The 14,016-nt window shown below is 48.6% G+C and overlaps 1 protein-coding gene and 1 pseudogene across 1 annotated transcript; both read right to left on the minus strand.

Moving 5' to 3' along the window:
* Positions 1–5,783: 5,783 nt before the first annotated feature.
* PENK (proenkephalin) lies at positions 5,784–10,109 on the minus strand. Its single transcript, XM_061438786.1, has 3 exons — positions 10,025–10,109; positions 9,451–9,591; positions 5,784–6,762 (listed from the first exon to the last, which is right to left on the minus strand). The coding sequence occupies exons 2-3, from the start codon at positions 9,586–9,588 to the stop codon at positions 6,109–6,111; spliced, it is 792 nt and encodes a 263-aa protein (XP_061294770.1). The 5' UTR covers positions 9,589–9,591; positions 10,025–10,109; the 3' UTR covers positions 5,784–6,108.
* Positions 10,110–10,930: 821 nt separating this feature from the next.
* LOC133260171 (translation initiation factor eIF-2B subunit alpha-like) overlaps positions 10,931–14,016 on the minus strand; it is a 194,339-nt pseudogene continuing 191,253 nt past the window's right edge.

Here is a 14,016-nt window from a genome sequence, read left to right on the forward strand (position 1 = left end):
CTAGGGGACCACCGGGTAAGTCCTTTAATGCTGATTTCAAAGTGTGTATCTCTTCATGGCCTCTTCCCTAGTCTTAGCACTTTTTCTGTCCATAGAAGATCTAGCCTTTTACAAGAATGAGAAATTGAAAGGGGATTTGCAGAAGGTTGGCTCTTTTGGTTCCTGTCCTCAACCCCCCGTTCCGATTTCTTTTGTAGATCAGTCCCTCGACATGGGGAGACAGAGACCCTTGAATTGTCTGGGGTTCTCCAGGGAAGACAGCAGTGGAGTCTTCTGTCACCCAGCCTGGGTGCGAGGCAAGCACCAGTGATGATGGGAGAGGATGTCTCTGTAATCGGTCACCTCCACTGTATAATCATAAGAGATTTGATTTAGGCCATACCTGAATTGCCTAGTGGTTTTCTCTACTTTCTTCCATTTAAGTCTGAATCTTGCAATAAGGAGGTTCATAAGCTGCTCCACAGTCAGCCCCCGGTCTAGTTTTTGCTGACTATATAGAGTTTCTCCATGTTCAGCTGCAGAGAATAAAACCAATCTTATTTTGGTACTGACAGACTATTGGGTGATGTCCGTGTATAGAGCCCTCTCTTGTGTTGTTGGAAGAGGGTGTGCCTGTCCCTTCAGTGAAGGGGCTCCTTGAAACAGCTCTCCCATCAAAACCGCTGAGTCCCCTACAAAGTGGTCTGTCCTCCTCATCTGGCTGAGGACCTTCTACTAATGGCAGGGAGCCTGTGGGGAAACAGCAGAGACCGACAGGCACCCGGTGGGGAGGGCACTGCTGTAGCAGACACTCCACCTTGTGTTCCAAATGGGGAAGAACACATCGGGTACAGCTTGAGACATCAGTGAACTGCCAGTGATGCCCTGGAGTCTGTCTACAGGCAGGGTTATGGGCATACAGTGGAGATTGAAACAGGGAGATAAAAACTGTCCCCTGAGGAGTCCTTTATGTTAAAAAAAAATCTATTTATTTATTTGGCTGTTCCTGGTCTTAATTGTGACATGTGGGATCCAGTTCCCAGACCAGGGATCAAACTCAGGCCCCCTGCATTGGAAGCCACTGGACCACCAGGGAAGTCTCCTGAAGGCATTTTATAGTTTTAAAAAAATTCCTGCATTTATTTCGTGGTGTAAGGCCATTCACCACAGAGCAGAAAATAGTTAGGATGCTTCACTTGAAAAATAAATACATTTGAAAAGCAAAAGTGTAACTTAGAATACCCGAGTGGTCAATGGGCACATAAAATGATGTTCGATCTCATTAGTAATTAGGAAAATGTAAATTAAAACAAAATTTACAAAAAGATAATATGAAGAATTGGTGGGACATACACTGCAGTTGGAGAAGGAAATGGCAACCCACTCCAGTACTCTTGCCTGGAAAATCCCATGGACAGAGAAGCCTGTAGACTACAATCCATGGGATCACAAAGAGTCGGACACGACTGAGTGACTTCACTTTCACTTACACTGCTGTTGCTGCTAAGTCGCTTCAGTCGTGTCTGACTCCGTGCGACCCCATAGATGGCAGCCCACCAGGCTCCCCTGCCCCTGGGACTCTGCAGGCAAGAACACTGGAGTGGGTTGCCATTTCCTTCTCCAATGCATGAAAGCGAAAAGTGAAAGTGAAGTCGCTCAGTCTTTTCTTGACTCTTAGCGACCCCATGGACTGCAGCCCACCAGGCTCCTCCATCCATGGGATTTTCCAGGCAAGAGTACTGGAGTTAGGATTCCAAATTATACAAACTGTTTAAAAACTGGTGTGACAAGCTACCTTTGAACATATGCACATCCTAATATCTGGCAAATCTACTCTTGATTATATTCCCAAGAGAACTATCTCACTGTGATGAGCAACATGGTCACAGCAGTATTTGCAATAACCCCAAACTGGAACCAAAATGAGCCCCCATTAATAATACAATGGATCTGGTGGTATTTTCAGGCAATGGAATACCATATGGCAATAAAAATAATGTACCAACGATGGCTCTATGCAACAGGATGACTGAATTCCATAAATATAACTCTAGCCACATAAATGGAAAGTTTAAAAATATGCAGATTAATCTGTGGTTATACAGGTCAGGAGAGTGTCTACCCTTGGGGAGCAGAGGTGTGCATGCTTGTTCAGTCATGTCTGATTCTTCCACCCCATAGACTGTAGCCCGCCAGGCTCCTCAGTCCATGGGATTCTCCAGGCAAGAATGCGGGAATGAGTTGTCGTGCCCTCCTCCAGGGGATCTTCCCCATCCAGGGACTGAACCTACATCTTAGTCTCCTGCATTGGCAGGCAGTTTCTTTACCACTAGTGCCACCTGGGAAGCCCACATGGCATGGTATGTCTAAGCTATTGCATCGCTCCCTTTGCTGATGTGATGTTTGCAGTCTAAGTCCCTGAGAGGCCCAGGTGAGGGATACCTGGTTCCTGAGAGGATGAGGTGAGGCATACCTTGTCCCTGAGAGGACTAAGTGAGGCAGAGAGAGGTAGAGAAAAGCCCAAGACCCACTAGTAAGAGCTGAGGGGGTTTAGAAGGCAGTAGCTTATCCTGTCTGGGCTGCCTCTGTGCTGGCGAGGCTGAAGCATCTTATGTTAACCTGTTCCCACCACCTAATGAGGCTCGGACGAGGAGAGTGTGGCAGGAGAGCTTCCCATCATACCACTAGCTGGGATTTCTACGCAGGCAGCCTGGTCGCAGAAGTCACAGTTTATCACCTCCTAGGAGGAACCCAGTGGTGTGCATGCTTAGTCACTCAGTTGTGTCCGACTCTCTGTGACCCCACGGACTGTATGTAGCCCACCAGGCTCCTCTGTCCATGGAATTCTCCAGGCAAGAATACTGGAGTGGGTTTCCATTCCCTTCTCCAGGGGATCTTCCCGACCCAGGGATCGAACCTGCCTCTCTTGTGTCTCCTGCGTTGGCAGGTGGATTCTTTACCATCTGGGCCACTTGGGAAACCCAGGAGGAACCCAGATCAGGACTCAGGCTTGGAGGTGGAACTGGGGAAGGGAAGGGAGGTGAAGGGGGAAAACAGGGCCAGGACAGGGATGGGGTAGAGCAGCAGCACCCTCTGCAGTACGTGGGGGTCATTCTCAGAGGCACAGAGTTTTCCCGGAGACTCTCAGTGAGCTGCGAATTTGAGCTCATCTTACCCTGGACTCTAGCCCATCAACCCTAAGTCCTTGTCTGGGCTTGTCCTCACCCTAGGTTGAGGTTACGGGACCTAGAGCACCCGTGCTGAGCTCAAGCTGAGCACCATGGCCAAGACACAGTGATTTGTTTTAAAAGAGCATCCCAGGGGTCTCAGGCAAGCACCCCAGCACATTTAAATAGGAGTCTTGAAAATTCAAACTTTTAAGAGATAAAGCTGCAAAATTCTGATGATAGAAGCTCAGCCTGAAGGTAGGACAGAACAGGGGTATCTGGGGACATAGGAGCCCCTGGGGCACATGGGTCCCATTTTGTGTACAGTCGCCCTTGTTCACTGGTTAAGGTCAGCCTGGGTGGGTTTCTTGCTTTCTGTGATGTTCTGAGAGGAGCTGGTGGCCCCATGTTCACCTAAAGGGAAGGAGTCATCTCATCCCATGATCTTTCCCTTCTCTTCTCTCGCCTCAGTTCCTTCCCCGCTAAATGTTTGTGGCGTGCCCTCTGGGTCCTTAATTCACCAGCAGGTGTGAGGGGTGAGCAAATACGAGAGCTGGCTACACTATTACTGGGCCCTTGGCAGAGACACCAAATGGTGAAGCAGAGGCCAGGCATTGGTTTGTTAACCACTCTGAGTGTTTGAGCTCTGACTACACAGCTACCCCAAGCAGAAATAAAAGGGCTCCTCATAAAGAATGGTGGCTGGTTTGAAAAAAGTCTATCCATTTGATTACATTTTCTCAAACATCTTGGGTGAGATACCTATGTACACATATTGCTTTACTGTAACATAATAATTAGGTTATTATCAGGAAGGGAAGAGGCATGCTACTCTTATCCTTGGGTGTAGGCCGGATTTCTGTTTCTCAGATTTGGCAATCCTTACTTCCTGGGGAGAGAATTAAATGACTTCTTTATTCCTCAAAGGACTAGCCCCATGTCTCTCAAATCTGACCTACAGGTGGGTTTTATTTGGGCCACACGGGTTTAAATGGAATCAATGGCTGAAATGAAAAACTTGAGATGTTGTCGTGAAGATGGAGGTTTCAGATTTCTTTGGAAAAGTCTGGCAATACTGGCTGGCAGTTCCCAGGGAAGAAATTGACTCAGGCTGAATAGAGACCCAGGATCTCTGATGTGCTTCGGCCCCGTCATGTCTGACTGGTCCAGGCATGGATTTCCAGGGGCCTGCTGCTGTTGATCAGCTCCTTCCCAGCCTGCTTCACACACTTACATTATCTGCATCTCTAGCTCAGAAGGAGGTGGGTGCTGGCCTGGAAGAAGTTAGTTTGTCAAGGATGAGGGAGATAGATAGTGGGCAGGGGTGGGGGCGCTCGGTGAGTGGCAGGGACCTGTGACCCTTTGCACTGGCTGGGAGGATAGTGCATGGCTGTGGGAATGTCCCAGGAAGCCGGTGGGGCTGGATGCAGAGCGCGACGGCCCCACTGGATTGGAGCCTGCGGTCTTGCACAGCACTGCGCTGCAGAGCAGAGGCTGCTCCTCTGTGGCTAAGCTCTGATCTTGAGGGGAAGAACTTAAAGGAATGGATGAGTGAGGGTCCTGGGAAAATGACTCAGCAGACAGGAATTTAGCTGCAGGTGGCTTCAATTAGAAACACAAAGACGTGTTACATTTTTTGGTACCTGAATGTTGTCCCAAATGGCTTAATTAATGAAATAGTCATAAATCCCTTATGTGATGAGAATTTGCCTTCCAAAACATTCATAGTACCTTGCCCGGGAATCTGGTCACCAAATCCCTCGATTCACTCATCTATCCATTCATCAGATATCGGAAGACCCACAATGGTTGTGACGTAGGAGTGGACAATAGTGAGCAAGATAGCATCTCCAGTTCTTCCGAGTCTTGTGGTGATCTGGATGAGAGATATGGAACTGGAGTGGAGAGAGGACATTGCTTGGGAGCAAGAAATTTGGGGTCTTAATTCCATTTCTGTCCTTCAACTCCTGGGTAACATTGGGCCAATGACTAGATCTTTCTGGGCTCCATTTTTCTTATTTGTAAAATAGGGCTAAATTATCTTTTTTTTTTTTTTTTTATTAACTTCTAAAATACTTTGCTGAAGAAAAGAGACACACACATCTGAATGTAAAATGTAGATTTTCTTATACATAAGGGCATAGTTGGTTAGGCTTTGGTGTTCTTTATGGATGTGAATTCCAGAAATGAGAGTCACAATGCATTGTGTTTTCCTTCAGTGTCTTCACTCATCTTTGATTTCATATTGTTGTTGTTGTTTCAGTTGCCAAGTCGTGTCTGACTCTGTGACCCCATGGACTGTAGCCCACCAGGCTCCTCTATTTATTGGATTTCCCAGGCAAGAATACTGAGTGGGTTGCCATTTCCTCTTGCAGGGAGATCTTCCCGACCCAGGGATTGAACCCACATCTCCTGCACTGGAAGGTGGATTCTTTACTGCTGAACCACCAGGTAAGCCCAACATTTCGAATATAAGGAATCAAATGAAAAATGTTTTTACAGGTTTGGCTGTAGGAAGAGGAGGGGACCAGTAATGCTTCTGTCAAAATCAAATGGTTTCACTGTCTCTGAGTTTGCGATTTGCTGGGGAAACTGAAGGGCAAATGAGACCTCTGAAGGAGAAGAAACTTAAGAATGTTATGCAGTTGGGGTAATGGGTTTATTATATCTACACACAAGTAGGCATTTATTGGCATTGTGTCAAAAATAAAGGACAAAGTGATAACAAAAACTGAGCATGGAAACAAGACAGCTGCAACAGACCAATATTTAAAAGCTTAAAGATTCTCAGAACACAGAACCTGGGATCACAGCTTTCAGGTTGTATAGTTAATTATCTGGACTCTCAAGTCAACTATATAATGCAAGCGACACGGGACAATACAACACACCAGCGCAGCAGTCTTTCACTGGGGGCAGAGGAAGGCTTGCTGGGGCTTCAGGTCACTGATGGGAAAGGGGATTAAAATCTCATAAATCCTCCATATCTTTTCTCCATTTCAGGAACTTCCTTGGAGTAACTTTCGCCTTCTTCCTCGGAGGGTAGGGGCTCGGCGAAGCGCTTGAGGAAGCCACCGTACCTTTTCTGGTAGTCCATCCACCACTCTGGACGACCCACTCTTCTCATGAAACCCCCGTATCGCTTCTGCAGCTCTTTGGTTTCATCTTCTAGGTGGGGGCTTCTCTTTAAGCCTCTCATGAAGCCCCCGTATCTCTTGCTCACGTCTTCAGCATCACTGCCCTCCTGGTGGAGGCTCCCCTCTCGCTGGTCCCCGGCTCCCAGCAGCTCCTTGAGCAGGTTGGAGGAGTTGCCCAGGCCGTCATCTTCCTCTGCATCCTTCTTCATGAAGCCCCCATATCTCTTGCCAAGGACCTCACCTCCATTTGCCTCTTCTTCCACTTCCAGGGGGTACAGCTCATCCATTTTCTTCATGAAGCCCCCATACCGTTTCATGAAGCCCCCGTACTTCTTAGCAAGCAGGTGGCTCTCCTCCTGTTTGCTGAGGGCACTGGTGGCATCTGGAGGAAGTTCTAGTTTGGTCAGCTGCAGAAGCTCCTTGCAGGTTTCCCAGGTCTTGAGAGAAGGTAGTTTCCCCTCACATTCCAGAGTGCAAGCCTGGGGAAATAATCGATTTAATGACAGAAGAGGCTTTTCTGATTTCACTCAGTGAACACATTTTCAGCCCCCACCGCCCGCCCCACCGGGCCACTCTATGCTTGCTTTGATGAAGAAACTCCCACTTAATAATCTCATTTTTCTTACAACTTTTTGTTGTACTGAACAGGCAGATCGAAGGAAAATCAGAAGGGGAGATTGTGGAGAACTAACTGAATCAAATTAGAATTTGTCTTCGAATTTTAATAGATTGTACTATGCTGTACTATTGCTATATTGTAAAGATATTTTCCCACCCAATTTTAACCTATATTTTTCTTAGCATTTCAGTTTTTTATGGTTCTACTTATAGAACTCAGTTACTAACTCTTGATTTAGACATAAAAACTAGGCCTTTTCTTGAGATTTAAAATATATTGGTATATTACTTAATATGAAATATATACATATCATTTTTCACAAAGAAAAGCATTTTATTAGTGCAACAAAATTCTGGTATATAGTTAATCAGCTCTTACTAATTATTTAAGTTTTGTGTCTAAGAAAATTAAACACATGCACAAATAAAAATCTACAGATCTAATAAAAATAATGGTGCTATTTTATTTTTGACCTCTGATTAAGAAAACTAACCATTATTAAAAATTTAAGATGTTCAGATTTCAAGACTATTTCCATCCTAAAGTGAAATTCAAACACTCCATTTGCCAAAAATTTATGTTGAATATTTTGTATACTATTACCAAAAGGTTATTTTAATATTGGCATTCCTTAAAACAAATAATGGCAAATAACTAGAATAACAGTCATTAGTACAGAAGTGATATTAATTTATATCTTACAGCCTCTCTCTCTCATGCTCAGTTATGTTGGACTCTTTGTAACCCCATGAACTGTAACCCGCCAGGCTCCTCTGTCCATGAGATTTCCCAGGCAAGAATACTGGAGTAGGCTGCCATTTCCTCCTCCAGGGCATCTTCTGACCCAGGGATTGAAATTGCATCTCCTGCATTGGCAGGCGATTTACCTGCCACTGGGAAGGTAATATCCACCTGGGAAACTGATATTCCTACAGCCATCTATACATTTTTTGTATTATTTATCATACTTTGTGTTGGAGAGTAAATTCAGTTTGGACATCAGTCATGGCATGGCTGCTCATTATTTTTTAATCCATCATAGAATGAAGTGCAAGCGTCTTTCACATGGTGCAAATTCCACAATTATTTGTTACTTGATTTTACTACATAATTCTAGCTAGGCAAGCTTATTTCTCATGTATCTTTTCTTTTTCTTCCTGTTTTTTTTTTTTTTAATTTGTCTTTTTCATCCAAGCTAAAATTTCAGAGCTGCTGTAATTCTAACAATATAGTGGTTAACAAGCCATTTGTCACAGACAAAATAACTATCCTATATGCAAATCCCAAGAGAAAACCAATCAGTAAAACACAAATAAGAAAGAAAAATATGGATGCTGGGGATTGTCACCTCTACTAAAGACGCAACATTTTTTCTCAGAGTTTAAATATAAGGCCTATTTGTCAAATGGAGAGGATGGCGCAATCCAAATGGAACAAACAAACATTTAACCTGAAACATACTGTCTTGGGTTCTGTAGAATCCTTCCCTTAGTGATTTTCCCTGTTTTGCGCATCTAGGTAAGAGAATTGCTTCAGAAGGTCTGGAAAGGCACTTGACTCTGGATTAATACATATGCTCTGCCTAACTTTTTAAGTCATCACAGAATCTCAACAAATTGAGACAGGGCAAATGAACCCTTGGGGGAGCTAGTTAAAATGAAGCTTCTTGGGCCCCCACTTCAGCGATTCTGAGTCCCTGGGGGCAGCAAGAGTGATTTAGGAGCATCGGATTACCATTAGAATGACAGTTCTTTTGAACTTAGATTCATTTCTCCCAACAACACCAAGCCCCTGTATAATTTATCTTTGCATCATAGGCCACCTCTTTGGACTCTCTGTGCTCCTTTCACAGCCAAATTAAACTGTTGTCTTACTAGTTTAATTAATAAAATGTACTATTAACGATAGTACCTTCTAGGCAGAACAGAAGTTGAATTTCAGGGGGACTCACCTGTAGAACAGTCCCCGACCCATCTCTCCTGTCCACTGCATTCTCCCTGCCTCCTCTTTATCCACACCGTCCCGTCCCCGCGCCCCCCGCCCCACCCCTACCCACAAGTGAGGGTCATGGTCTGAGAGACCTAAGGTTAAAAGGGCTAGAGAAATGAAATTCAAAGAAAGACGGCGAGATTATCACTTAAAAAACTGTTATTTGCGGGAAGGATGGGTTGATGCTTGTGTGCGGAAGGGGCCCTAGGTGGGCTTTGTGAGCAGGTGGGTGACTGAGCATCTTCCCTGGGGCAGGTGATGGGGACAGCCGGTGCTCTCCGAGGTCCTGAAGAGAGAGAGAGAGAGCGCGCACCAGCGGGGCGCCCACCTCCCCGGGGTGAAAACGAACAAGGTTTGCGCGACGACATCGCCGCCCTTTCGGTCCCTAGCTAGTCGCGGGGACCCGAAACTCAGAGCCAAATCGGGACCTTGGTCAGCGTTCGGGGAGCAGTCGGGACACCTGGGTCACCTGGGGTCGGCGCCGACTGTGAGCACGGCGGGCCCGGGCTGTGCGCGCAGGGTCCGGGTTAGCTGCTCCCGCACCGCGCGGAACACTCACCAGCGGGTTGAGGTCAGTCGGGCGCGCCAGGCGGTAGCTGCACGTGGCGCAGTCCTGGCTGCATTCTGCCCTGACGGTCGCCAGGAGCCCGGGGCCGAGCGCCAGCAGCCAAGTGCAGAGTCCCAGGAACCGCGCCATGGGCTGCGGGGAGAGCGCACAGAGCTTCGAGTCTGTCCGCGCGCTCAGCGGGGCCCTGGGAAGGACTCCGAGCCGGGCAGCCGCAACTGGGGTGAGGGTGCTTCATCGAACCAGAGCTCATGGGACCCTCTTTCCTGCCCTCCCCCGCCCACCCGGGGGACCGCTCCGATCGCCTCTCGGTTCCCGAGTGGTCCCTGTGGCCCGGAGCCTGGGGCGGCCCCAGGCACTGGCTCTCTGCAGGGCAGGATTCTGGAGGGGACTACGGAGACCAAATTCGAGAGCCCGGGAGCCCGGGGAGTGGCGACATTGACCCGGGTCACATACAAGGAGCGGAAGAAAGTTGGGAGACCCCATGCAATGCAACGAGGAATAAAACGCAGCTGGCTGAGAGCCCCAAACCCACGCAGCAAGGTGGGCTTCGGCCGAGTTCACTCACGTTGCCGCTGTTCGGGGCACGCAGGTCGGTCGTGGAAACCGGGTCCGGGGCGACTCTCGGCGAGGGGAGAGCCAGGAAAGCGGGCGGGCCTCACTCTCGCGGTCCTCGGCGTCGCCGCGGCTGCAGCGCAGAGACGGGTCTCCGGCCTCGCCAGCCTCCCTCACCGTCCAGGCTGCGGCGGCAGGAGCCACTTTATAATTCGTCCGGGAGCGCAGGAGGCGAGCGCGCCCCAATCGCCGGCGGGCTGCTGTTGACGCAGGCCCTACGCCGGCTGAGCACCGCCCCCGCCGGAAGAGGGGTCCCGGCCTGGGCGGGGGGACCCGCGTGGCTGCGCACCCCTCGGCCGGGTGACACACCGAGGCAGTTAGGAAAGTTGGGGAGAGGGTGCGATGAGATCAAGTCCCCCCGCGTGAAGTCACCGCAATTGCCTTCCCCGGGGAGCGCGCTTAGCATCAGAGCCCAGGTGGGGGTTTAGCGGGTAGATAGATTGATTTAGATTCTGGAATGTGCTGGAGACCCTAGGAGTAAGTGCTGGGATTACCCCGCCCCGCCTCCTCCTGGAGCGCCCCCGCCGTCCGGGTGGGCATCCGGTGCAGCCGTCCGGAATGTCGTCACTTGTCCACCCATCTGTCCCCAACGCACTAGACTTCTTGCTGACAGTAAGGCGCGTAGTAGGCGCTCAGTTAATGGTTAAGGGAATGACTGAAACTTTCTGGGAATCTTAACATCTCCGGAGGGCGCTTTTCCTTTTTGCATTAGTGAGACCCCCTTGCCAAGCGCGCACGCGGTTGCCAAGTTCCCATGCTTCGGGAACGACTTTCTGTCCGACCAGAGTGTCCTGGGGGATTTAGGCCAGTGAGAGGGGGTACGGGGTTGGGATGGTCCCAGGACCATCCATTTCAGGAACTAGTAGATTTTTGCAGTTATCTTCTGAGGAAAATCTGGGACTGTGATGGCGAGAGAGCGAGGTGGGAGGACTCGGTGCCCAGGGCGTCCCGCGCTTGGGGCGCGTACCTCGGCTTGACTGGGAGGGGGGCGCGGTGGGCAGCGCCGATGGCGGAGGCGCAGGCTGTCTCTCAACTGAGGCCCGCTCGCCACCTTGGCTCTGCGGAAGATTACCAAGATGCAACCATTTACCTTGTCAGTGTCCCCATTTGGAAAATTGGTACAGAGGTAATGGGACAAAATAGGGCCGAAGGCTATCCATAGTGTTCCGGAGAGACACAAATGAAATAATGGACCAAAGCACTTAGCCTTAGCAAGCCTTAAGAACGTGCTTCTAATCCTGACATCCATATGTCTTTAGGTTGTCTATCAACGTATCTTTTGTTTATTGTTTACTTATCCATCCATCCATCAACTATCCATCCTTCCACCCACCCATTTTCCATCCATCCATCCTTTCATCCATCCATGTACCTATCAATCCTGGTCCTAGAGGGAAATCACGGAGTCCCAAAGCTGGCAGGAGAAAGTATCCCAGTGCTTTCCCAGCCAAAGCGCCGTCTGCCCTTAGACCTTTGCGTGGCCAGCCGCCACAGCGCTCTTCCGAGCTCGGGCGGCTTTGCGTCTTCCACTCTGGTCACTAGAGGGCAGCGCTTTCCTGCGTAGGTCTGGGCACCGGGGAAGAGTAGCGCGCCAGCAGCGGACACGCACACGAGTGCCCGCGGAGCAGCATCGCGCTCCGCCTGCCTCCAGGGCAGGGGCAGCCCCGCACCCGGCGGGGAAGCGGGGCGCGGGGCTGAGACAACAGAACGCCCTAGGCAGCCCTAAGGAGCCAGATTGTCATCTAGCCAGAAAAGCAAGACGCTTCCCCTTTGACGTTTTAGGCTTTTCACAGGGACGCTGGTGGAGAGCTGGTGATGTCTCCAGCCACTCACCCAATAGGAACGAGGGTTCCCCCTGCTGCCTGGGGTTTGGAAAGGCAGCAACTACACAGCAGTGCTCAGCGCGAAATGATTGCACGGACAATCCGGGCTTAAGGGGAGAGAATACTTGCTGTATCTTAGCACAGGCATACCTGGGATCACTCAGGAACAGACTTGAAACTCGTAACGGGAGACTGGAGGCTGAGACCCTGGTGTGAAAGACTGCACCATGTGGTGCATTCCCCCAAAGGCCCCTTGGAATCTTGGAAAATTAGTAGCTGAAGACTGAAAGGGAACTTGGGGATAAGTTATTTCAATCTTTATTCTGCAGATGGGAAACCGAGGCTCAGAGCGTCCAAATGACCATCCAGACATAACCAGGCAGAACCAGATCATCTCACACGTCTCTAGGGAGAATCCCGTCACCCTATTAGACTCGGTTTGTTTCAGTTGGAACAATTACTGTTTGCTCTGAGTTAGTTTCTCTTGTTGCATCTGCATATTTATGTATAGTTTAATGTATTTTTGGTTGCACTGGCTTTCTCTAGTTGCAGCAAGCCGGGGCTTCTTTTGTTGCAGAGCAAGGGCTATAGTTGCTATAGTATTGTGGCTCAGTAGTTGTTGCGAGGCATGTGGGATCTTCTGGGACCAGGGATTGAACCTCCCGAACTGGCAGGTGGATTCTTAACCACTGTGCAACCAGGGAAGTCCTCTCTGAGGCTTTTTAAATGTCAGGAGAGAGAGGAAAGGAAACCGAGGGCCATTCCCTAAGAGTAGGGCAGGGTATTGAATGCCCAGCACCTGCCTGGGTACTTGGGGTGTAGATGGTGCTGAATGAAATGTGTGTTGACCAATTAACTGAAGGAATGAGGTAGGGACAGGTGGGTCTATTTTTGTGCCCCAATCAGCCTTCTCCTTGTCTACCCTGGGGCTACAGGTCATACATTTTTGTGTTCATTTTTGTATTTGAACAGTTGCTAGAGGGTTGCAAAGGATTCATCTTTTCATGATCCTTTAAATATTTCAGGAACTAGTAGATTTTTGCAGTTATCTTCTGGAGAAAAGCTGCCCTTGTAATCAGACTAAAATAAAAGAGAAGAGAACCTTCTCTTAAAGCAGCTAACCCAGAGAATTCTGATTCCCAGGTTAGGATCAAGACCTTGCCTTCTAATCCTAAGGTCCTTGACATCAGACAGAAGAGAGTCATTCTAGAGACCAACAAATGTGGTTTGTAAAACCCTGAGGATAAGTAGTATTTTACTCAGTTCTTATGTATTCTGGGAGCCCAAAGGAGGGATTTTAAAATGTCCTCTCAGTGTCCTGTCATTTCCAGGATGGAAGATGCTTAAGTTGAACCGTATCATTCAGGTGCCCGTTCTTTTTCTTGCTTCCCCTTCCCACCACCCAAACACACATACTTTATTATGGAAACTGGTTTCTCTGCTCTTCTCTTCTGTAGCAATAAAATAGCAGCAGGGGGTAGAAGGCAGTTCCTCGGTCTGGGGATTGTGTAATGTTTCAGAGTAAAAGCACCATATTCTCACACTTCTGATGTTTGGAGTCATGGCAGAGCACGGCAGACCTGCCCCTCTTCAGTTACAGTGTGAAGCGCGGGCTTTGTGAGATAGGATTCTGTGAGCTGGGCATGTTGCTGTGAAGGACCACTACTAAAGCATTTTCTTCAGTCTGGAGCAGAAAAAGCATCCTGCAGAGAGGTGTAAGCAAAGTTCCTGGGAAGATGATTTGTGATGTAATAAATCCACATTCTAAGGAGCATGAATGCTGGCACATTCTCATCCTCAAACAGTCAGGAAGCAAAATAAACCCCTTGGAAGAAAAAGGAACCTGGTACAGAGTTGCCTGAAACTGAGTTTAAATAATAGAAAATGTATCACAGAGAGAGAGAGAAAGTGAGCAAGAGAGAGAGAAAGACAACGAGGAAATATTAAAAGGGCCAGGAAGGGAAATATACATTTTAGTATTGGGAATTCCCAGGCAAGAATACTGGAATGGGTTGCTGTTTCCTCCTCCAAGGGATCTCTCCAACCCAGAGATCGAACCAGGGTCTTCTGAGTCTCTTGGGTTGCAGGCGGATTCTTTACCTACTGAGGCATTGGGGAAGCC

The sequence above is a fragment of the Bos javanicus genome, chromosome 14 (genome assembly GCF_032452875.1).
Source record: "Bos javanicus breed banteng chromosome 14, ARS-OSU_banteng_1.0, whole genome shotgun sequence".
Lineage (NCBI taxonomy): Eukaryota > Metazoa > Chordata > Mammalia > Artiodactyla > Bovidae > Bos > Bos javanicus.

Excerpts from the sequence above, each read along its gene's own strand:
- PENK (XM_061438786.1), bottom strand. The coding sequence starts at position 9,588 with ATGGCGCGGTTCCTGGGACTCTGCACTTGGCTGCTGGCGCTCGGCCCC. Across the intron at positions 6,763-9,450 it reads CGACTGACCTCAACCCGCTG|GCTTGCACTCTGGAATGTGA; the intron begins GTGAGTGTTCCG and ends TTATTTCCCCAG.